Consider the following 25,270-nt stretch of genomic DNA (forward strand, 5'->3'; position numbering starts at 1 on the left):
TGGAACTAACCCTATGGTCTAATTCTATAAGAAGGAGCTTTCCAAATCAAATCCTCAAATGATAGCACAATAATTTCTAATATGGCTTTCTCAGTCAGCTGGTACCCTGGAGCCTGTGCTCTTCGGGCACTAATGTAATTTTTAACATTTTTTTAGGCCTCTAGAGTTGAACTTCCCTGTTGTACTTAAAGACCAGGTCAGCCCAACAAGCAATTTGAATACATTCCCTGGTTTTATTTTCCCTATGTCACTCCAACATAACAGTGACAAGGGCAAATTCTGCCTTTACATGATGTTCATTGACCATCACAATGACCAGGAACCTTTCCTTTCATGTCAAATTGATACTGATGGATAGATTTTGCCTTTGGAGGTGTTAACTTGAACATGAGCTGCATGGATGCACCTACACTCAGCATTTCACTCAAAAGCTTAACATCACCACAGGGTTTTCCCAATGTTTCTGGGCATGAGGATAAAACCGAGCAACTGTGTCCTGTAGAACAAGGGAGACCACTCAGCCAGAGAGAAAACATTGCAGGCAGCCCTCCAAAAAATGTAGATAGAGCATCTTTGTTGTATTAAGCCATGCACAGGAATGCATGATGTGTCTGAGGAGTGAGGGCTGCACACCAGGCATATGCCAGCGCAGCCAGTGGAGATTTAGCCATGCTGCTCCGGGAGACACCGACTCATCTAACCTTGATACCCAGGCAGCAGCGACACAAACACCAACACGTTCTCCAGGAGCTGCAGTCGCTTGCTGGGTGCTTGCTCTTCAGCACAGAAGAGGCTGAATCATTACAGAAAAGACAACCGTTTCAGCTACAACTCTTTTATAGGAGTTCCTTATAATGAAAATGCAAGATTGGCAAATGCTAGTTTGGGGTTGGGTTTCTTTTTTTTTCTTAATCCTAGGTTTTTGAAGTCCTAAACAGGCTGCTTTTATCAGCTTGCCTGACCTGTTCTATAGTTTATGAATTGGGATTTCATCCTGCGAGTCCTCCAGCAAGACAATAACTTGTGGCTGAGCTAATTTGTAATAATTTTGTGAGCTAGAGGGAAAAAATGAAATATATAACTTTTTTTAAATGGATGCTTGGGATATCATTTGGAACCCTATTAAAGGGGGGCTGTCAAAGTGGTCTGCATGACCCAGAATGCCTAATTTAAAAATTAGGGTGATGTAAGCTTTTACCATGCTCTAAGCTTTTATTGTGGCAGGATCCTCTCCATGTCACCCCTGGTTCCTGCAGCTGCTGGACTGCTGTGCTGCCATGGGAGGGAGCAGCGCTCTTGGCTGTGCTGCCTGTCTGAGCTGGTAGTGCTTCCCCCCAAGTGATTTGGATGCAATGGGGAAGGTCAGCCCCCTCTGGATCTGGTGCAGTTCTTGCTGTGCTGCGTCTGGCCGGGCAGGGAAAGTATCCCCTGCCAACCGTGTCTCCCACCCCCTCCATGGGGTCTCACTGTCTGCATGTCCCTGGGCACAGGAGACAGGCCTGGGGACATTTTCTGGCACAGAGGCCACGTGGTGCACGGTGACTCATGTCCATATTATTATTTCTTATCCCTCTTATCCTACATCCAAGGTGGGAATGGCTCTTGGTTGTGCGACTTGTTTGGGAGGGCCATCATTGCACCCAAGCACTGCTAGGGACCCTCACAGCCTAGTGGCCCAGACAACAGTGCTCCAGGGCCTGGGAGGGGACCCTGGCTGTTTTTCAGCTCACTGACATAGACATAGCTTCTTCGGCTGGGCAGCAGCCCTGCCTGAGCCTCCCCCATCCCTCCTGCCCTGTCTTCTGCCTTTACAACTGGGATAGACAAAGAGGCACCTTTAGGGCATGAGTTTCTTGACTGATTCCAGATGTGCTCTCAGATGAGTGAGACTGTGCTCTATTCCCCACCCTCGAGTGCAAGGGGAGCTCCATCTGCCACCTGAGCTGGGGATGCTAAAGCAAGGAGAGCCACGCACCTCCTGGGCACCTCCTTGCTTCAGCATCTCCAGCCCGGACAGGGAGGGCAGGCACAGCTGGAGCGGTGGGGCACAGGGCATGTGCCAACATCCCTCCTCTGTCCCTCCCTGTGCAGCCCCCTGATGCCAGGGAAGGACACAGGAGCCATTTAGGGGTGGGAGTCAGATATAATGGAGGGACTGAGCAGCACTGGCAAAAAAGTGGGAGGTCAGCACCCAGAAGAGCTGGGGTCACGGGGGGCAGCCAAGGAAGGTGTCACCCCACTTACCCCATGGGGGAAGGTGAGCAGAGGGGTACTAAAAGGGTGGATGTGCTTTATGGCGGTCTCTGACCATCACCAACAGCAGTAAAGCAGTTAAGGTGGGGGGAGGCCTTTTTTGTTTGCTACATCTGAAAATAGCACAGCACAACCTTTGAGCATGGGCAGCGCTGTGCTGACATTTGTCCCTCTGAAGTGTCCCCTCTGCCACCCCTTGCCACTCAGTTCATGGGGTGGGAAGAGCCACCCACTTGGAGATGGAGCCCAGCTAATGAGGAAAGCCTCTCGAGGAAGGGGACATCACTTCCTTGGGGCTGGCCTGCTAAAAATAGCCTGGCAGGGATGAATACTTGTGTGAAACAATCCACAACCCAATGTGATCTGGTACATGCTGGATTTTCTTTAGGCTAAAATGAGGCATGTGAGACAGGCAGGGAGGGAAGGAGAAGCAGCCCGTTGCCTGATTTCTGGCATCTCATTAGGGGTGTCTGCTAGTGGGGAGAGGGGCAGTAAGCACCAGGGCATGATCCAGGGCAGGGCATGGGCTTGGGGACCTGGCCAGCCCTCTTGGGGTACCTAGCTCTTGGGGTACCCAGCTCTCTGCTGTAACTTCAGCAGGTCCCAGAGCAAATTGCTGTGCTGCAAGACTACACCAACCCATCCACCAGGAGCTAAAATACCATGTGTTATTTGTTAACCCTTGCTGGTAATGAAACCATGTCTTCAGTCAGTAGGAAAACATTGCAGCTCTTTTGCAAAGAGGCAGACTGAGCTCCCAGAAGCTGTCAGATGCACATTTTTCTCACCCCCTCCTAAAATATCACTGTAATTTTAATTTACTCAGATGAATGAGCAGTTGACTAAACAGACATTCATTACAAAATTCATATTAAGAAAAGAGACACTTGGGATAATTTTGATTGATTTACTTGGCAGAGTTTTGATAGCTACTGAAAAACATACTATTCATGTTTAGGTGAAAAATAAATGGAGTCAAATAAGTGTCACTGCATAGTACTAGGAGGTATATACAGCCACATGTAAAAATGCATAAACACAAACATTTCTGTACAGCAACTTTTCCTTTCAGTCTGTATAGAGAAACACTGGTTTATAATATGGGGAAAATATAAAGCAGACATACATGCAACAAGGACACGACAGTTACGTAGGTCCCACCTGCCTCCCAAGAGATACAATTATAATAACAATAACAATAATAATAATAAAAGCCTTTTTCAGGGAAAAAATTTGAAACCTGGAATGTTTTCATGTTGAGGTTTCCAGACAGCTTCAGATGTCAAACATATCTGAAGGTGATTTAAAGGCTTGATTCAAAGCCCTGTGAAGGCAATGGAAAGACTCCATTGGTTTCAGTGAGCTTGGGGTCAGACCCAGCTGTTTAACCATGATCCCATTCTGCCCTCCCCCAAAATGCAAAGTTGAAGTCTGCAGATAAAAATAAACAATCATATCATACAAAACTTTGTATATAGAATACAAAAGGTAACCGTTGACTTTTTGTATAAAATACAACTTTTTGATAGTATATTTATTTCACATATGTATAAATATAACCCAAATAATATGATTTTTATTATTCCTACCAAAATATTATTACTTTTTGGTCTTTTTTTTTTTTTTTTACAAAAGTTTACAAAACAAATAATTCTTTATATTTACAACCCAATACTGTGAAGAGTGCCCGGTCAATGATGAAAAATAGACTATAAGGGTAGTGCATTTAGCCATTGCAAAGAAAAAGAAAAAGACACTAGCTCCGTTCAGATACGAGTGTTCTGAAGAAACGGTATTGGATTCAAGTTTTGGCTGCAAGAGTCTTTCACGAGCTCACATTTCAAATGCATCAGGTGTATTTTTACAGGACTGCAAACCACCTCTACCTTTGTTACGACAGGATGAAATTGTGATCCCGGGGATGGCACTCACAGCCCAGTGTCTTTTCCACTCCAGGCTGAGGCCAACGGGACAAAGTTCAGCATTAAATCCACCACCAGATGATATCCTGAAGTCTTGGGACCAGCTCCTCAGCTGAACAATTTTTTTTACATCATTTGAGGATCTGGAAAACAATCTGGCCGTAACATACAAACCAGTGTGGCTTTTTTAATAGTATGTGAGGGTAGTTGAAGTTACCAGACTTCAGTGCCCATTGCTCATGATGATACTAACTCAGCCTGGCCTTAGTGGCAACGCAGTCATCCGTTCCTACCAGAGCTTCGGCAGCCACTGCTGACCTGCTCGCGGACGGGGTGTATGCCTGTGTGTGAGACAGATGAGCCAATCTTCCCTCCACTTTACACTCAAGTAGCTACTATTTCAGTCTAGTTTTGTACAATTTATAGGGGACTCATTTGTTAGACTGCATCTATATCTCCCCAAACTTAGGTGGGGCGCCAGTGACCTGGGCTGAAAAGCTCTCTAAAGACTTGGAAAAATCATACTGGCATATCAAAGGGACCACATGCACCCCAGGCAAAACCGGGGAGAGGAGAGACCTTTCTGGACAGCTGTGCCATGACGTTACACAAAGCAGGGTGTGAAATGATCACTGGCTGGGGCAGCAGAAGGGACTCTTCAGCAGGCTTTCTCATCCCTCTTATGAAAATGATGTCTGGGAATGACCAGCATCATGGACCAGCCCACCTCAACTGGCATATCTAGCTAAATGCCCACGTTACACCTTTCCTGGAGATGCTGGCGCTCATTTGTGTGATGATGCTTCTTGAAACATCATGAAAAATTGTGCCCACATGGAATGACAGGGTGAAGTAACTGGAAAAGCCTTATTAAAACCTTTCTTGAGAAATAGGTCAGATAAGTGCAGAGGCTATTGTCAAGTAGCCTACTCATCCCACTGCCACTAACAAGGATGAATAAAGCCCTTGCATGGGACAGAGCAATGCCTCTTGGCACCGAGGCATGTGAATGTAGGCATTGTATTCTTTTGCCTCATCTAGTTTTAGCTGATTCAGGGGAGGCTGTGAAACACGTCACACCACATCATTTTAAAGAACAGCATTTTCATTTGAATTGCAAGACCTGTTCCCATCTATGAATCCTCCTGTCTGACTCACTGTGGATCTGCTTTATAGTGACATAGTACCTCCTTCTGATGCCCTGACTGACCAAGGCTATAGGAGAAAATTCAACACAGCCGAGACAATTTCCTGGCACTTTGGTCAAGCAGTGTGGAACGTGTGTCCTTACTGCTCTGCTGTGTTAGCCTCCAAGGCAAGGTGGCTGCAAACTGTCTATGGGAATGGTCCTTGCTCCAGGTTTACTCCCCTAGTGATGCACAGAAATTGCTCTGGGCAATGTCAGCTGGGCCATCCCCAAACCGAGAACAGATGATTGAGTCCAGTGCCCAGTAATATTCCCCAAAACTGTTTCATTTACAAACACAGATGTGGCTGAGTGGAGCCTCCTACTGTGAGTAACCCAGGTGGTTATAAATGATCTGCATGCTAGTTTCAGGGGCAAAGCCCCTCATATTCTGCCTGACAGAAGCTGTGGGGACTTTGGCCGTCATTTGACCTCTTTCAACTCCCCCCATATGGCTTCCATAGGGAAAGTGAGATGGAGCCAAACTGTTGCACAATCAAAACGGTAGCCTCTCCCCAGACAGAGATGCTGGCATTTCTCCTGGGTGAACCTGTTTGACAGAAGAGGACCGGGCTGAACTACCTGACACTCACTGTGGGTTAAGATGGAAATGAGGATAGTGGCTTAGCTGGGCCACTTCACGCATTTGCCCTCCTCTAAGACGGACTGGGAAAGTAGTCGATGAGGGTCACATCATGAACGCCCTTCTCACTTAAGTTGTCCATTAAGTCACTGGAGTCCCTGGCGTAGGGCAAGGTGGCAAAGTCAGGATCCTGAGCTTTGGTGTAGTTCATCTCATGTTCCCCTCAGTGCCCAAAATGATTGTGCCGCTGGCAGGACAGTAGCCTCCTCTGATACTCGCTGCAAGCACTGATGAAAGGGAGAAAGCGATTGCTAGAGCACGTTGAGTAATGCACTGGATGATCTGTTTCCTTCTTCCCTTGGACGAGACCACTTACCCTTTTGTGTGCTACAAAACATACAGAGTTTAAACCAAAATGATCGGGAAAGCAAATGTGAGTTTGTACTGTGTAGAAGTAAACAGTTTTTGCAACGCAATGAGATTTACACAGGGCCTGATGCTGTCAGGGCTGAGTAGTCCCGAGGAAGTTAAGGGCTGCAAACACGATGACTGAAGAGCTCCGGGCTGCTTGGGCTCTTACTCACACTCGTAGAAACGATGTTCCACAACCCATACCTCTGTCTGGTGCTTCCATGGGTGGGAAGCTAAACATGTTATTCCACACAGCCCCTGTGAGAAGAACTGATGGGTTTGCAATGCTCTGGGCACTGGTGTGGGGAACAGACCCTTCACGTGTTCTCACTCTTTTGTGGCAGGCATGGATATCACTTATGTTATAATTTCATCAGGGGAGACTTCAGTTTTGTTCCTAGAGCAACTCTTCAAACAGGGCAGTTGCCCTACATGGTATTTTAAAGGACAGCCCAGTTACTGGAGTGTAAATTAATAAAGCAGGTTGTTGGCATCTAAAGAGAAAGCTAATGTCCTTACTGCCTCTTCATCTGGTTCACCCTTAGTACTACCACTTATGAGTGGTTCCCCAAAATTTCATCGAGGTTGATGTCTTTCATCCAGTCGTCGTTACCAGGTTCTGTTTTCAGTAAAGAATCTATAAAGTCTGAGTCACTGTTGAGCGCAGGTCCTATACTGTCACCTTGCTGGTTCAGAAAGTCAAACGCTAGGTCATTACCATGGTCACTTCCTTGGTAAGCCCGAGAGTTTTGGTTGGTAGGTGTGAAACTGGTTGATGGCAGAGATGATGGAGGTGTCATACTTGTTCCTGGCTGATTTAAGGTAGGCATAGTCTGTCCTCTCAGCTGGTTAGGTCTTATGCTGAGACCTCGTAGTGAGCCAGCAGATTGTCCATTTAGAGTCTGGTGCATTTGGTTTAGAGGAGGCCTCATTTGGACTCCTGCTGTTAACTGATTAGGAGGTGCCAATGCACGCTGAGGAAAATGCTGGTTGCCTACATTGCGTTGCAAAGACTGGTTAGGATATGGAGTGCCGGTGGGGAAGCGGACCCCTGCGGGCTTCAGTGCATCCTGCTGCTTCACTGCAGCTTCTTGCGGGGCCCAGTTCTGGGCAGTGGCAGTAGCTGTGATCATCACGTTGGCCGGCCTTTGCACGGGGATACCTGTGGCTCCATGGTTCAAGCTTGGCCTTACTTGCTGTGAGTTGACCACTGACCCTGCCCCAAAAGCTGCTACGTTGTTTCCCTGCGTCATGGTTTGCGGTCGAGATATCATGGGGTTATTCTGACTGGGCAGGACTTGATTTTGGTTTCTGTGTGGCTGCATTTGGTTCATTCCTGAAGTCACATTGTATGCACTTGGTTGGTTGCAAGGAAGGTTCCCATAGCAGCCCATACTCCGAGCGGCAGGAACAGAAGGCATTCGAGTCCCAGCGGGGGTGGACATGAGGCTGGAGCTCTGGGGCATGATGCTATGAGTTGAAATTGGGTTGGGTAAGGACATACTGTTGGAACTCATACTCACAGCTGGCGAACCACCTGGAAAGGTAAAAACAAAAGTGTTAAAACAAACTTGAGCGCATCAATGTGTGGTGTCATTAAAATACCAAGAGGTTAAACATGAGTTTTCTAGCAGCAGACTTTCTTGAACAAGATACTTTGCTCTTAAGAGGACTTGCATGAACTTGCTCAAGCCATTAAAAATGCCTATCATCTAAAGGGTGGTTTGGTCTATATGAAGCTATTGGTGGTCTTTCCATCCCTTCAGAGGACATCAGATAAGCCAGAATTGGTGCTCATTGTAGGAGAAATATTGGAGCAGAGAAGGACAGACAGAAGAGCTGGGTAGGAGAGAAGACTTCTATGCTTTTTTTTTACAGAAACACTAGACACACTGGACAGGACAAAGCCTGTTTAAGTGAGCAGAGGCAGAGGAGATCAAGACCCTTTCTTCCTTACAGGCTCATCCTGGCTCCCTCTAGAGACAATGGGGAGTGATAGGCACCATCATCAGGCCCCTTTTACACCTTTCTTAGGCATCTGCGTCAGTGGGATCTATCTCTTCTGGAAATGCCTGTCCCAGATGATAGCAGGAGTCAAGACTGCATCCCACACATTTGCAGCACTTAGAGCCTCCCTCCCAGCCAAGTGCTGGGACAGCAGCTCAGCCCAGGCTGTGACCACCTTGTCCTCCCGCGTGGTGGCCGAGCAGGCGCGAGGACACAGCTCCGTGCTGTGCCTGGCGAGTGCCAACCACGCGCCCCTTCTAAGCTCTGTTCCCAGTTAGGCTGTGGCCATTTGCACCTGCAGAAGCTGATTTGCCCATGAGGGAACTACAGGATACCTGATGTGCAGGCATTTGCTGCACATGACCATCACCTTTTGTGCATCACAAACCTACAAGTTATGAGTTGGCACAAATCTACCATGTGTGGCTAATTCTGCCCAGTGAAGGATTTTCCTGAACCTGACATCTGCCAATGAATCACAAGAAGAGAGGCTTCTCTTCAGCCTCCAGACCTCGACACAAGGTCACTTCTGTGGCAGATTTGCAGCTGCATAGTCTCTATTTTGAGGCCACAATAAGTTATTTATGCAATGTAGGCTGATTGCTTATGCACTGCAAGGGTCTGAACTAATCCCTGAGAGATTGGTTGAAAAAGACCAAATGTTTTCTAAACACAGCCAGTGTGGATGGCAGTGTGGAGAACCCTCCTCTGCACACAATCAGCTGCTCCACAGCTTAATTCCCTTTGCTACTGTCGCTTCCACTACAAGCCCTACAAGAAGTGCAGCTAGAAGTCAGGGTCAAGGCAAAGGAAAGGAGATGCTTCTTCACACAGCCTATGGGTCAGATGAGGAAATCTTTGCCACATGGCACAGTACAAGCTAAATTCTCATATGACTTTGGGTGGCTTTCAAAGTGTGAGAAAAGCCATTTAATGGGCTTGCTACCAAGGTACTACCACATTTTGGGACTTCCCTGAGCCTCTCCCAGAGAAGGAATAGAGGAATATACAGCCCCACAGCTTTGCTATTTCATAGGTAGCAACTAGTAGCAATTTGTTGGTCATGCCTTGGTTTGATCCTTCGTACATACAACAAAACCAGACTGAATTTGAGTAACTATGACTTTGTCATCAAATCTTGTTGTATATTGGTCTGTGTCATTAATTTTCTTAGTTGTTCCATCATCAATTCTTTCTTACTGCACAGGTGCTTCAAGACTGTGATCATGCCTACAGCATTCTCCAAATACATCAGTCTCAGCGTGGCATGTTTTTGAGTCCTTCAGTCCTTCTAAGCTCTTTTCACAACTTGGCAGTTTTCAACATTTGATTTCAAGGCTGTACATTACAGCTGGTCACAGTAATAGCTCTTGCACATCTCCAACACGGATGTAAAGTAAGCTCTTTTTTTCTTGTTCAGCATCATCTCAGACTGTGTTTGTCCTTTCGATTGTAATCACACAGCCTGTTTACAGTGATATCTGGAGATCTATCAGCCATTTCCTTATGTGCTATGTAATTTTATATCACTGTGGTTTCTTAACCAAGACAGGCAGTACAAAGTCAGATGCTTTAAAGGATGTTACTTGAACAACTATTACCTTTATCAACCAAAGTTGTGGTTTGACTGAAAAAATACCATGCTAGTTTGAAAAGAATATTTTACACCAGCCCATGTTGCCTGACATTAATTATATCCCCTTCCTAAATTCTTTATTACTCAGGCTCTATCAGCTCCCCAGTCTTTTTGCTGAGCTCTGCGTTAGGTCACTAGGGCTGCAATTACCTACTTACTCTTTTAATTTTTGTCATGGCATTAGCAGTCTTCCGTGGAGTTTCAAGACTAAATAAAAAGTGACATTAAGAATTTGGAGAACCATTCAGCCAACTCTTTTAAAACTCTTGAAGACAAATCATGCACATGCATATTTAAAAAGTCTATGTTTAGGAACAGCTGTTTAATATACTGTCCCTGTTGAAATTTCACCATAATGATGTTCAGTTTCCTCAGACTGGAACTGGAGAAAAATTATCATATATTTCTGCCTTTTCTGCATTATTTTTATACATATGCTATTTCCATTTGGTAATGAATGCAAATGATTCTTTTTTCCCTCAAGTACTTAAAAATAATCTCTTCCCAAATCATTATTACACTGAGTGTGACTCCACAAACCAGAGTTGCTTGTTCCAAATCAATATAAACATAGATACCTAAATTAAGAAGCTCACCTTATCCTGGAAGGGCAGGCTTTTCCACAAACCGGCTCTAAGCAGGACACACTTGACTACAGAGAATCTAATTGTCCTAACAATTATGTTGTCCTAACTTAAGTACCTAAATTCAGTTCCCAAGCTGGGCAGTCCCAGGGACAGGAGATGCTGTGAAGAATCCACCTGGTTTTACGCCCATATGGACAGTCAGATTCTCCTCCATGTCCTCCCAGGGAGCCCCCTAACTGAACTTAGCTCTGGAAACAAAGAGGAGAAAATCAGTGCTCCGCAGGCAACCTCACAACTAGCCCGTCCTTGGCTTTGCTAGTGGGTTGTGCATTGCTCACTGATTTTTGGAAATACTGTAACATCTTTTCACAGGGGTGGTAGAGATGGGGGCTCTGATTGTTTGCTCCCTTGCCCTGATACTAAAGAGGAGGCATAGTACAGAAATTGGTGGACCTGGAACAGCCATCTGGGGAGAGCTGGTTCTCTCCTTTCAGCTGACCTACAAGTTTGTGGAGTCACTTTGTTTGCCGCTGGGATGAAGCCCCTCTCGGAGTGGCCCTGCCAGCTGTTGAGCAGCCGCAAGGGCTACCGTCGCACTGCTCCTGCAAATGCCACGCTCTTTAAAGAGCAAAAGTGGTTAGGACATGGGTTGTACTTATGCAAAAGATGAAGCTTCCTCTTTCTTTGTATTGCTATTTTTATACTTTTATTTTTAACATGAATATTTTCCATTCTGATTTCTTCCAGATGGGAAGAAATGTCTGCCCTGGCAGCACTATGTACAGCAGCTGGGCACCCCAGGCTATGGCAATTCAGAGAAACACCTTCACTGCCCGATTCACCTGCTCTTGTCTTGGGGATTTCTTGCTGTGACGTGGCACTATGGGGAAAAGCATAGAGGAATAAAATGCTTAACCAAGCTCTCCAAGCCCCTCTGTTATTTTATTTCACTTTTTGTCTCTTCTTCTCTGACCTGAGCAAAGCTATTCCCAGAAATAGGGAACAGATTCCCTGTTGTTACTCCCTTATGCAAGAGTTTCCTAATTGCTCCATCTGGTAGCTTTGCTGCAAGCTCCAGCACAGCCCTTTCTCCCAGGCTCGCCTGAAAAGCTGCTCCTCTCTGGGCTCACTCAGCAGGGACTTGAGATTTGAATGGACAAGTGCTGCCAATCCCACATGTTTCAAACCCAGGAGATGGGACTCTAAATGCCATGAGATTGGCAACAAGTCCATCAGATTAAGAACACGAAAAGCCACATAACAATAGTGATCTACTTATTTTGGAGCCTTTCACAGATGCGGCTGCAGTCATTTCCATTTTCTCTCATGGGCTAGGAATTGATTGCTTTTAAGTAAAAGCCAAGAATCTCAGTTAATAATTTGATTGCAGGAATGAGCCTTTAAACAACGCATCAAATCACAGGATTCCCCAGCAAACAGCTGGGGTTGCCAATGCATTTGTTTTACAAGCACAGGAGGTACCAAGCCAGCAAGCAGGGCTCTCTCTGCCCTGTGGCATTGCCCTCAGCATGGGTCATCACGCTGGCATCACTGATGCTTGTGCAAATGCACTGAAGATGATAAACACTTAGACCCATTAGAAAGCGGCCGTTTCCAGACCACAGCAGGTCACTGCTAGAACTTGTAAACAAAGCAAAGGAGTGCATGAACATTGCTGAAGCGGCCCAGCCCAGCCTTTCCATGTGTAGCTGGGCTGTTGGTGCCATGGCCAGAAGGTTCAGCAGGGGGGTGGCATGTGAGTGAGCTGCACTTGGGAACTAGTTAAAAGCAAAATAGAAGCTGAAAAAGTTTTGCTACAAAGTCAGTTAGGAAGGAAAGACTCAGATCCCTGGCTGAATCTACAGGACTAACAGTTATGGAAAAACAAACAAACCAAAAAGTCTTTTTTTTTCCCTCAGTGTGTTGTATACAAAGATATAATTACTAGAAGGTAAAAGATCCTTTTTATACTTAAATGCACAGATGCTTTGCAGTTTAAAGAAAATCCTTTGATCCCATCTGCTGCATTTCCCCCCTACCTCCTCTCTCTCCCCAGCACCTCTTCCTTACTCTGTGCTCTCAGAGGAGGCTCCAGCAAGGTGAGCAGCATGAAAAGCCAAACAGGCAGCCCTGAGGTCCCAAAACTAGACTCTCCAAAAAGGTGAGGGCTCAAGAGCTGAAACCAAGGACTAGCCCTGAAGTGTTGGGCATTTTCTGCCCTGGGCAGTTCTGGCTGAAAGCAGGGGCTTTCACCCGACTTTTTGATCTGTTGAAATGCTGCTTGTAGAGCAGCACTGAGGCCATGACCATGGTGTATTACCAAAAGTTCAGATGATTGCTCAGGTTGCCTGTCATGGTGTCATACAGGACACTTAAAAATCAATATGAGGGTTCTCACACTGTACATGAGCTCCCATTCAAAGGGATGGATGGTTCTCATCTCAGTCTCTGAAGCAAGACACATGAGAGAAGCATCTGGATAGAGTGAAGTTGCATAGTCAAGAGGACACTTGTGTCAGCTGTTTGGGTGCACTCCCTCAGGCAGTGCTAATGGGAGTGCCACCTCCTTCTCTGTGCCTGAGACATGCAACACCAGCCTGGATGAACCATCAGCTGGTTCTCCAGATCATATATCAGCACTTCTCAGTGGTGGTGGGCAGTAAGGTAAATAGTACTGGAGAGCAGCAGCCACCACTCACTGCCTCTGCGGTGATATAAATGGATACCCATAAAATCAGCCGCTTGTTATCAGTGCATGCATGGCTCTTCTGGATAGTCTTCCAGCTGGAAGGAAGGAAGGTCTCATGTAGCACTTGGGCACTTACCAGGATATTGGTTTGCTTGTTGCATGTTGACCACGTTCCTTCTTTGGTCTTTATAATCTGGTGGTGGTCGTGTCAAGTGTCTGTTAAGCTGATCTTGTGGAGTGACTTTCTCCTAGAGGATTAGAGTAGAAATACATTAATTTGTTTTTTCTTGATGCTTTCATGGCTCTGTGTTTTCCTTACCTCTTTCTTTTCTCAGTATGAACAAAGCTGAAGTGTTGCTTCCTTTCACCCTGTCTGGTCAACAGGAGAGGCAGCTGTGAACCTGTGCCATCACCCACTGAAGGCTGTATGGAAACCTTTCTGCTGGTTGTATTGTGTTTAAGTCTGGTCTAACTTTCCTTAAAATCACTGAGAGTTGCTTAGCCTCCGCAAACATTGGCCACGTCTGTACTGAAGTACAAATTGTCCTCCAACATCTGCACCATCTTTCTCACCATGCTTGTCAGACAGAGGGACTTGACAATTCCTTATGGCTCCCTCCCTGTCTGTGCAGCTGGATTTGCTTTCAGAGAAAGCACAGAGGCAGACCAAACACCCAGGTCTAAGCCAAACACACAGCTGGGATGCAGCTGGGGACCAACAAGGGTCCAGACCTGCATGGTCCACACCTGCCCCTTGGCCCTGTTCACCAACCCATTTCACCCATGTTGGCCTCTCAGTGTGCACAGCTGGCAAAAGGCATTTCAGCTTCTCATGCCCAACCCCAGCTGTGCCCATCCCGCACTCTGTCCTTCCTCCTGCCCTGGAGAAGCTCCCACAGAAATCAGGAAAACTTGTTGCTTTGTCCTCCCTGGTGCTTCTCCTCAGCAGGGATGCCAGCAGGATACATGGCCAGGGTTTAGCAAGGATGGTGCTGGGATGGGCTAGTTGGTTTTCATGCCACCCACCATTCCCCTGTGCTTCCCCATACATGTACGTGATGCTGGCATTCCTCTTACACTGGAGTGCAAGCACTGGGGGAAGGACAGTGGGGAAAGATTGCAGAAAAAGCCAGTTAGTGGGGGAGATTTTTTTATTTTGGGCCTGCAGGGACACAAATCTGGTGAAGGGACGATAGAAATATAAGTCCTTAAACTGAAGTCTGACTACCTGCCCTGTGTTCATAAAGATCTGGAAAGCACAGGCACCAGTCAATGCCAAATTTCTCATCAGCATCACTGTGACTTGATGCCTCCAAAGTGCTACTACCTGCCCATGAGCAACGACTTCTCAGGATACATGGCCTCATGGCAGGAAAATGGGGGTTTGACCACCTCAGTCCCTGGTTAGTCATTGCTGGGGCACATGTGCCTTCTGGAGTCATGCTTAGTGGGCAGCTGCTGGGCAGGCTTTGCCCCTTCTCTGCAACATGCCTGGGTTTTGTGCTCGGCTGCTAGAATGGCAAACTGGCTTCTTGGTGTGAAAAAAAGTCAGGCCTTGGCTGGTGTTGGATGTCCAACAGAGTAATTTGGCGATCTTTTGCCTGAAAACAGCATGCAAACAGACCTTCTTGTGAAAAATCTGGGGTTTTTTTCCTGCCAGGAACACATTAAAACACTGGGAGAAGAGCCTTTCTTGTGGTATTTAGGCATTTCCATAATGTAGTCTGGGAATGAGGGGTCTGATTAAGATTTATACCACTTGTTTTAACATACTGCTTGACCTGAACCCTTGTGGAGAAGAAAGTCAAGTTATCTCCCAGGAAATCCTTGCAATACACGTAAAAACTGTAGGCAAGCTTTGTGTGTATTTCTATGAACACGATACAAAAGCAAACACAAGCTGATCAAAAAATGCATTCTGTAGAGTGATTTTGATCTTTATTTTACTTATTTTTAAGAAAAGCTACAGAGGCAATTAACTTTCTGTTCTGCTAAAAATTCTGACAGAAAACTACAGTGTTTTGAGCTGACCTGCAACTTCAGTTTTCTTCTGCATAAATTAAAAACCCAGCAAAGGTTTCCCTCACAGGACAAATGAAATCCTTAATTTCAAACTCAAGTTTTCTAATTGTATTTTTGGAATGGAAATAAATTTGTAAACAAAAAGATATTCTCTATAAAAAAACTTAACTTTTTTTTTAAACACCCCCACAAAAACTTGAATGCTTTTCCACTTCTGTGTTGTTCTTTAATTACTGAATGGCATTCACTAAATGTGTCAGTATTTCTAAGCCTACATCTTTATAGAGAAAATAAAGTTTTGAATTCAAAATATCAGACTGGCATGAATGGGTCTGCTCTCTAGGCTGAGAGATGCACATTGAGGTAAATGAGGCACAGGCCCCACCCATGGACATGCCAAGCTCAGCTCCTTTTCTAGGACTTTTCTCTGTGCTTTGGCGAGCAGGGCCACCAAGGGACAGTGCATATGAGGATGCAGAGGGCATGTGCTACTGCTCCGGGCAGCTGGGACTCCCCCTCATTGCACTGGCCATGGGTGATGGGCCATGAAGCACCTTCAGCTGACTCTGTGAAGTATCAGCAGCAATGCCAGTTTAGTGGAACAAAACCAGTGGATTCTAGTATTTCTCACTCCCAACAAGGCCACAAATATCCCCCATGCCTCATAAAATGACCAGAAACTCCCAACTGGACTTCAGATACCAAAGGAGAGAGAAGAACTGGCTACAAATATCTGGAAATGCAAAAAGAAAAACAGAGAAAGGAGGACTCATATATGATCCCAGCCAAGCACACAAACTTGTGTTGAACACTAACATCGATGTACCTGATCCTTGTATACACAGGTCACTTTATACCACGCTGCCTAGGTTGCAGAGCCTGGAAGTCAACTTTCATCTGCGGTTGAAGCAGCGTAGCAGTGCACCTTAGCTTGTCTTGCAAAGAAAACCACTGACAATATTCATATGCCTCAAATTAAGCATATGCTGATCCTGTTCTCGTAACAAAACCACAGTAGCTCAGATACTTGAGTTGTTTCATATAAACTGAAGAGGGTTTCAAAAGGGCTTAGCAAAGTGCTGAAAAATATGATGCACACACTAGAAGCTCTAGGCCTTGCCAAAATGACCTCAAAGTTTTGGGGACTTTCTCCCGCCATCTTAGCTTTCTTTTCTATTGTTTCTATGACAATCTTTTCCATGTAAAATAAGGAATTGGAAAACTTACGGCTTCTGCCAACATCTGCTGCTGTAGAAGGAGTTGTTTTTGCTCCATCATTTGCCGTTGCAAAGCCTGTTTCTTTTCCATCAGTTGCTGATTCAACATTGATTGCTGGGATGAGTTCATGTAACCACTTCCAGTGTTTGGATTTGAGCAAGAACTGGAGCTTGGAGTGGGGCCAGCTCCCTGGCCTACCACAGAGTGTTGATCCTGAAACAGAAGAAATGGCTCGTGAAGGATGAAAATAATAACAAGCATCAAGAAAAGGAAATAATCCTTTTTATGCAATTAGCTCAAGTATAGGACGCAGCCCACAGACTCTCAGGACAAGCGACAGATACAAAGGCTTTGACAAAATAAGAAGGGGATCGAGTAACTTCATCACTCATGGAAGACTCTGAAAACGTGCCAGGTGGTTCCAGTGGAAAACCTCAATGTTGTACCAGGAGCTTGGGAAACGTTAACAGAAGTAACGGAGCCGTCCTGGGGATCTCTCAGGAAACTTGCATCGGGCCATACGGCAGTTTGTTTGACCACAAGGGAACAAACTCGGCGTCTGCTGGTTCCTACCATCTGGCAAGCAGCAGGGAGAAGTTACAGACTCATTGCTAGAAGTGGCATCTATTCTTAGAAAATACAGAAGCGGTAAGTTGTTACTTCGCAGTGGGGTGAGTGGTGCTGCTTTCATTCCTCCCGTCACCTCCCTGACAAGAGGGGGATTGTCTCCTAATTGTCTCCTGTTAGTGGCAGGATTAATTAAGCTTAAAGTTTATCAGCTTCCGTGGTAAAACAAATGTGTAACTGTGTAACTGGACAGGACTTTAAAGAGGGCTTTAGGGTCTCCTGAGGGATGGATCTAGCTCCACCTCCTCTTCCCCATGTGCAGCTTCATGAGGAAGGAATGGCAAAAAGTCATCTCAGGCGGCAATGGGGAAGGTACTTGGGGACTCAGACCATGCACATACAGGATGAGTATGAACATGGGATGACAATATGCTGCTCATTTTCTTTTACCCATGGTTTCCCTTGGCAACAATATGTTTTCTGTCTACTTGCTCCCCTACTGTTTAGTACTTGGACCTTTACCAAATGTAAGAATAGTTTTCTCAGTCCACACACAAAAAATGTGTTACCCCACAAAAATATTTAGCCTACATTGGATCACTTGATAGTCAGGTATTCCTTAGCTGCCCAGCTGCAAAGAAAATAGGAGACACTGGAGAGGTCACTGAGTCATGAGAAACATCAGTTTTCTGACTCCACTTTGATGCAGTTGACCATAGGAACCAAACCACTTAATTCTGTATAACCATAATATAGCTGTGTATTTGCTCCACAACACAGGAATCCCTGACAGCTGCAGTCTGATGCTCCCTGTTCTACAGCGGTTCTCTCAATACCAAGGTGTAGTCCCAAGGTCTGGTCTACTACCTAAGTAAAGCTTTACTCCATGGCCATTGCCTCCACTGGCATCCAGAGAAATACAGACTGACCAACAGTGAAGCAAGAACAGGCCAGGCATAGCCTATTCATGCCCTGAAGGCTGCGGAGCACTGATACTCATCACTTTGCAAACTCCAGGAAAGCTCATTTCTGTGCCTTTGCTTTTGCACTCACACACCCCCTTCCCCCCCACCCCAAACTAATCCAACTTATCTTTCTACCATCTGGCATGGAAGAAACACAATGATTGTCATGGGTATTTCTATTTTAAAATAATTCTGTGGCCACACGAGTGCGTAGCTAGCTAGATAAAGTATTTGACGTCTGTTACTGAAATAAAACCCATGACATTCTTCTGGAGCCACCTGCAGCCCCCAAGGCAGTGTTACAAACCCACCCTTCAGAATTTATTGGGCTCTTACACAATTATATCCTGCACACTTTCTTTCAGTTCCAGAAGGAATCCAGGATTGCTCGGTACTGCCACATTTTTCAGCCCTTATGTTAGCTGCAAGATAGAAAATACCTCCTCTCAACAGATCTGCTTGCCAAGTTGTTGCGCAAACTTTTTTTGTCTTTCTTAAAATATTTTGAAAAGAAAAATATGTTTCAATAAATTGGCTTTGACTTCTATATTCGAAAGACAACGCTAGTTTGAACCCAGCCACATGTTACATCCATTAATAGAACTCATCTGTTGTGTTTTTGCACAGATAATGCAGGCTCCCCCAAATGCACTTTCGTAGTCCTGCATTTAAAAAAACAAACCAGCAAAGCCCAACTTTTTCTTTCCCTCATCCCCTGCCAGCCCATATAAGCCGCGGGGAGGGATTTAGTTTTAAGATAAACCGTGTAGTGTCCATTCACGATACCTATCAAAGAAAGCTCTCTGTAACAGCAATTGGCACAAAACACCAGCTGCTTGGCAAACAGGCCCTGAGAAAACAGTATAAATCATTAACTTGGAGCCAGTTTGGTTTTTTTGCATTTGGTCCTTTCTCTGCTGTTCATGACATCTCAGTGTACGCTTATGAATCTACGATGTGTTACCTCTGCCTGCTGATCTTCTGTCAGCAGTGATGCGATGGGAGAAGGAAGAGCAGTTTCCTAATAAATCAGGGGATTAGCTGCACAGCAGTTTGACCCTTCGTGAACTAGTGCTATCGCGCCTTACTCTCACCCTGCACTTGTATCACTGCAAATCAGAAGGCAGAAGGGCTACACCACTGCCAGGGTCATGGGGCTCTGCCCCCAAGCTTAGGCAAACCAGGCTTTCTGACATATCTACCAAGGAAGGGAAGATTTGGGTTGGAGCTGCCTTGCTTTCATTGAACCACTTCATCCTGCTCTAAGCCTGGCTTTACTGCAGCAGCTTTACTACGATTCCACACATCTAAAGCTCAGGTGGCCTTCTGAACTTCATTCCCAGGTTCTCATGCCTGTGCTTTATGCACTTTAACTTTAGAAACCTCTGACGAAAGAAAGCCTGGAGCACATCTCTGCAGCCAGCCGGGTGTTGGGGACAGGATGGAAGTATCACACCTCCAACAGGTACAAGTGTCAGTCTGGGTTCGTCCCCAACTCCTGCTCTACTTGCTGGCACAGCTCATGCATGCAGCATTCCTCCAGCCCTGCAGATGAGCTGCAGCCCTTGCAGGGCTGTGCTCAGTGCCAGCTGGGGCAGGGGCAGCAGCCAAGGGCTGACCCAGTGCTCACCATGAACCACAAACCCCCATCGGCTCTGCTGGTGCCAAAACTCCAGCACAGCAGTGCTCTAGGTGCAAAGCAGGCACGTTGCACCCTGTTACAGTGAGATATAAAACCTACAAGAAGCAGGAAGAGTGGCAGAGGCAGTGAAAGCTCCTCAGATCTGGTAGCACAACTGGGGTTTTGTTCATAAGCATCACAAAGAACATTATGCTCAAGAGTTTAAATTAGCAGTAAATCAAAACATTTAAGACTGAGTTTGCTTTTCACTATGCCTGCTGCAGCTGACTTGTGTTCATACAAATGAGGGAGGTTTTGGCTTCTAACACACATATGGGCTTTCCAAAATAGACTTGACTTTTCTTTTTTCTCTCTCCTCTCCTCTCCTCTCCTCTCCTCTCCTCTCCTCTCCTCTCCTCTCCTCTCCTCTCCTCTCCTCTCCTCTCCTCTCCTCTCCTCTCCTCTCCTCTCCTCTCCTCTCCTCTCCTCTCCTCTCCTCTCCTCTCCTCTCCTCTCCTCTCCTCTCCTCTCCTCTCCTCCTTTCCCCTCTCTTTCCATTTCTCCAGACCCCACCTGTGAGTTTGGATCTGGCTGGATATCAGCTCTGTTGCCCCTTTTGGGGCCACTCCTGATGCTTTCACCGAGAGGTACTGCAGATTGCCTCACCTTGGTCTTCAGCTCACAGTGCAGGGCAAGCCTGACCAATCTCTGTCCCACCTGTGCCCTGCCAGGTCTGGCAGCTCACACCAGTGAGCCCCTGCCCAGCACCTCCTGGGCTCGTGCAGCTCCTTGCTGTGAGCTCTCTCCTGTTCCAGGACCTCTTGTGCTGCTCCGTAAACCTTGGACACAAAATGCTGCTTTCTAGGCTGAGCCCACAACGAGGAGCTGCAGGCAGTGCCAGGCATCCCTCCCTCCATGACCCCACAGCGCTGCAGGCTCCTTCCACACTGCTCTGAAAAGGCTTCTCCATGGAGCTGGAAGAGATGGGTGAGAGGCTCTGCAGAAATGCAAGATGTTACTGTGTTTACCAGGGAAAGAAAGAGATTTTCCTCATCGCTGCTTTTCTATTGAGCAGTAGCAGCAATGTGCAGCTGGAGAGAGGGATTTCTGCAAAGTTGAGAGCTGGCAGGGCCCCTCTGCCGCTGGGACAAAGTGCACCTTCCTCCCTTCCTCCCTCTACCTTTTTCTCCAAAGCTTGTCAGGAGCCCCTCAAAGCCTTCTGCAAGCTTGCATTTCTGAATTTGTAGTTCAGAAGCGGTTTAGGGACACTTGGCTGGAAAAGGATGTGCAAATCTTTTGACTCTTTCTCCTGGAAATGCCTTGAATTGATGAATAATTTTGGTGGGACAGAAGGGAAACGATGGTCAATTTTTTACTAAACCACAATGCCCGCAGAGACTCTTTGCTTCCCAGCAAGGAGTGCTGGAGTCTGTGTCACAGGACAGGCTTCTGCTTCTTGCAGATTTTCCCCCAAAATAGTGTGGGGGAAATTTTTTCCACCTTTCTGTTCCTCAGTAGGGCAGCTCATTCTGTGCCAGTGTCAGGTCAGGAGCGACAGTGCCAACTTTTGCTCTCCTTTTACATTAGTTCTGATTTAAAGAAACAATGAGTTAAAAGAAAAAATAAAAGGCTTCAGATTGATTCACTGAAACCTACTCAGTGAGGGATGCTGTGTAAAGTTTTGTTCAACCTGTGCATGTCATTTCCACTGAGGAGCTGTTTGATTCAGTTGCATTAATTTGCATCACAGGTCATTTAGAGTGAGGATGGTGGAGATCAAGGCACCTCTGTGGATTTCCTCCTCTTAAATCAGGGACTGGTGGCTGTCCTGACCCTATGAACGTCTCAAGGGCATTATACTTTGGCTGCAAACCACCCTGGACAGTGAGCACTGGAAGGAGGACGAGGAGGACTCCAAGGAGTGCCTCGCCAAAGTCCTGCCACATCGTTTCAGGGTGGTGCAAGGCTGGTGGCAAAGCCCAGACCTCACGTGACCCCCTGGTGTGAACCTCCACCACCTCAGCTAGCGTGCTGCTTTCCACAGCCAGAAATTGGGGGTCTCAAGTGGCCCCTGGGGCTAAGCACGGGGCAGTACCAGGCTTATTCAGAAGAGCTGATTTCACTCATAGAATCATTCAGGTTGGAAAAGACCCTTCAGATCATCAAGCCCAACCGTTAACCTAATACTGCCAAGTCCAGCACTAAACCACGTCCCTAAGCACCACATCTACACATCTTTTAAATACCTCCAGGGATGGTGACTCAACCACTTCCCTGGGCAGCCTGTTCTAATGCTTGACAACCTTTTTCAGGGAAGAAATTTTTTCTAATATCCAATCTAAACCTCCCCTGGTGCAGCTTGAGGCCATTTTCTCTCATCCTATCAGTTGTTACTTGGGAGAAGAGTCCAACCCCCACCTCCCTACAGCCTGCTTTCAGGCAGCTGTAGCAAGTGACATGTTCTCCCCTCAGCCTCCTTTTCTCTAGACTAAAAAACCCCAGTTCCCTCAGCCACTTCTCATAGAACTTGTTCTCTAGACCCTTCACCAGCTTTGTTGGTCTTCTTTCATGCAACTTTAGGAAGCCAAGCACGGGGTGCTTCATCCAATGGCTGATCTCAGCACCTGCCCACCCCCTTCTGAACCACTGCTTTCCTGCTACCTATAATGCAAGCAGAAGCACCCCTTTCTGCTAAACACTGAGGTTTCCATGCACATCTGGACTCCAAGCATTGCCTGCCCCCGTCTTTGCCTCAGACAAGAAAGCGAGCCTCCAGCAGGACTATGGCAAAGTGCCTGTCAAGTAAGAACTTTTTTAACTATAGTGAAAAAGCTAAGAGTTTTCTTATTTTTAGGAATAACTCCCACTGTTGACTGGAGTGCAGAGCACTGCTTTCTGTACCAGTGTACACTGCAAGAGCCCCAAGTAGTTCCTGAGGTTGTGCTGATTTGCAACAGCTGCAGATCTGATCTACGTATCAAGGCTGGAAATAACATAGACTGGGCAGAAACGCAGCCAGCCCAAGTCTCCTTTGCCTTATTGCTTGTTCGGCCTGATGAGGGTGCAAAAAGCATCTTCCTGAGCACCTCAACCCATTCAACTTTTTTGCATATCTGGAGCATATAGCATGAAAGTGTGTTTCCTCTAAGTTTAGGTCTCTAACCAAAACCAGATCAGATTCTCACTGAACTGCCTGCTGGAGGTCTCCCTTCACTGTACAGAGGGACAAGGCTGTATAAATAGGCTCTAGATGACTAATTTAGACAACTAAGTTAGGAGGTCAGATTAGATGATAGGAACATGCCCTTACACTCCTAATTTTAGATGTTTATAGGCACACCTGAGTTAGATGCTTGGAAGAGTGAGTGTGAGCAGCCCTCACTGTTGATCTGCCAAGCACTAGTGAATTGCTTTCTAAGGGTCTTGTAGAGTGACCAAAAAGCCTCTAAAGTTAATAATGCAGAAGATACTGTTATAGGTTGAATTTCTCCTAATACCCTGCCAGAAAGTAGTTTTACACATTCCAGCAAGGTCCCATTCATATGTATAAATAGCACTTGAAAAACCTGACTATTGCAAGATTCCAAGACCTGTTTTTCCTGTGTCTAATATCCAGAGATACAGCTGGGTGAAAACTGCAAGATATTCCCCTTCAGTAATTTTGTGGAGTCTTTGTAAGAAGTTGGCTCAGCCACATGAGACCATCTTCTGTGTTTTTCTGCTGTGAACATCTGAGCTCTCAGGACAAAAATTTCAGGGCCAACCATGTTTCCAAGGCACATACACAAGGAATCACGGACACTAGCATTTGCAGTTTCACAAGCCCAGGCTATCTGCCAGAAATGCTTGTGCCTTCATCCAGCCCAGGAAAAGAAGCAAATGCTGTGTCACTCCTCCAACAAACCAAGCAACAGAGCTCAAAGAGGAAAGGCGACGAGTCCCTTCAGATACTACAAAGTGGAAATGATCGTGACGGTAGGGAGCACGCACCTGATTTCCGCAGCCTCACGAATGGGACTCACCCACCGGAGTGATAGGTTTGGGTATCAAGTGATGCAGCAGATACTCAAGATGCAAAGGGGCAAGTACTTCAGCACACCCAACTGCTGCAGCTCTCACTGGGAGAGCCAGGGAGGCCAGGCTTTTTAAAAGGCCAGTTTTTTTCACACATGGAAAATCAGGTGAGCCTCAGAACTATTTTCAGAAGTAGCTAATTCTCCTGCTACTCAGTATTGCAAAAGTTTATACAGATAAAAGAATAAAAACCAGACACTGTGCACAATCTCCTAGGTAAAAATGATCAAGTACCTCAAAGGAGCCAATCCCCACTTTTAGTGAGAAATCACAGGCAAGCAAGACTTTGACAGATAGTTATTTGTGGGGTTCTTATTAGAAGCCTTTTTTAGCACTTTGCCTTTTCAGCACCAACAAGGAAGCTGCTCGCACCTGAGATATCCTTGTGAACTCATTTTCAGGCATTAGTCACTGAGTTGTAGCCTTGCCATAATCCCTTGCCGGAAAGGTGCATGGCACTGTAGCCAATAGCAGGCACGGTTATAACAACGTTCCCACCCCAGCTCCTTAAACTTGGGCAAAGTGGGAGCTGCATCTTGCAGAGACCAAGGCTCAGGTTCGGCACTTGCACAATCACATAGCAACAGACCCAGCAGCAGTGCCTCATTAGGAGCCTTGTCCAACAATCAAGTCTTTAACAAGAACAAAGGTTGACAGTGATTAATCATTAAGCAGTTTCTTGTTCCTTGCTGCACGTGTTGGAGGCAGCCTCCTGCCGAGGCAGTCTGGCAGATTTCCTGTCTGCGCTATACCAGGGCCCATGTCCGGACACACAGAGATGTCTTTTCCCAAAGCCGAGCGCACAGATGAACGTCTTGTCTCTGTTTCTGAGCATGGCAAGTTCGGAATGCATGTGCATTCTGTAAAAATAATAAACCCTTAGCTGTACATTTGATTGCTGTATATTCAGGCGAAATGACCTAAAGGGGATTTGTTCATGTCAGAAATTTTCCCAGAGACTTCAAGGATGGAGTATTAGTATTTTACCACGTGCACTGTGATGAACTTTTAATGTGATCTTCTGGCATAACGCATAAATGAAGGCCTCCATTTTAGAAAGATCTTGTTTATTTGCAATGAAAATAACATGCACGTGTTGAAAGTTCAACAGAGGAGGTTATTGTGAAACGTCTGCATCAGAACAGGAATGTTGGCTCCATCGAAGTTGATGGCAAAGCTCCAGCTGACTTCAACAGGGCTAGAATTTCCTCCCAGATCTCCATCCAGCCACAGGGGCACAGTGGCATCCTTGGTTTGGAGTGACCTCAGCGTACAACTTCTGGACAAGATACTTTCCTGGTTCAGAGCAAAGAGCCTCCACTAACATACCTGGGCAAAGACTATCCTGAGATCTGTACAGAGCTCTGGTTTCAAATGCCCCATGTGCTTTAACTTATATTGAAGTAAGTATGCCAATAAGCATGAACAATGAAGACTCCCGTCAAGTTTTTGACAGGATCAGACACATACTGATTTGTTCTACTTCAGCATTATAATTTGCAGTGGCTGTAATATGCAATATCCACATT

The 25,270-nt window shown here is 46.1% G+C and overlaps 1 protein-coding gene across 1 annotated transcript in view; it reads right to left on the minus strand.

Moving 5' to 3' along the window:
• Positions 1–3,146: 3,146 nt before the first annotated feature.
• MAML2 (mastermind like transcriptional coactivator 2) overlaps positions 3,147–25,270 on the minus strand; it is a 217,309-nt gene continuing 195,185 nt past the window's right edge. Inside the window, exons 3-5 of the mRNA XM_075081741.1 lie at positions 16,524–16,727; positions 13,411–13,522; positions 3,147–7,892 (exon numbers count right to left, since the gene is read on the minus strand). Of these exons, the coding sequence (XP_074937842.1) occupies positions 6,910–7,892; positions 13,411–13,522; positions 16,524–16,727 (1,299 nt within the window). The 3' untranslated portion in view covers positions 3,147–6,909. The remainder of the gene's footprint in view (positions 7,893–13,410; positions 13,523–16,523; positions 16,728–25,270) is intronic.

The sequence above is a fragment of the Phalacrocorax aristotelis genome, chromosome 1 (assembly GCF_949628215.1).
Source record: "Phalacrocorax aristotelis chromosome 1, bGulAri2.1, whole genome shotgun sequence".
NCBI classification, from domain to species: Eukaryota; Metazoa; Chordata; class Aves; order Suliformes; family Phalacrocoracidae; genus Phalacrocorax; species Phalacrocorax aristotelis.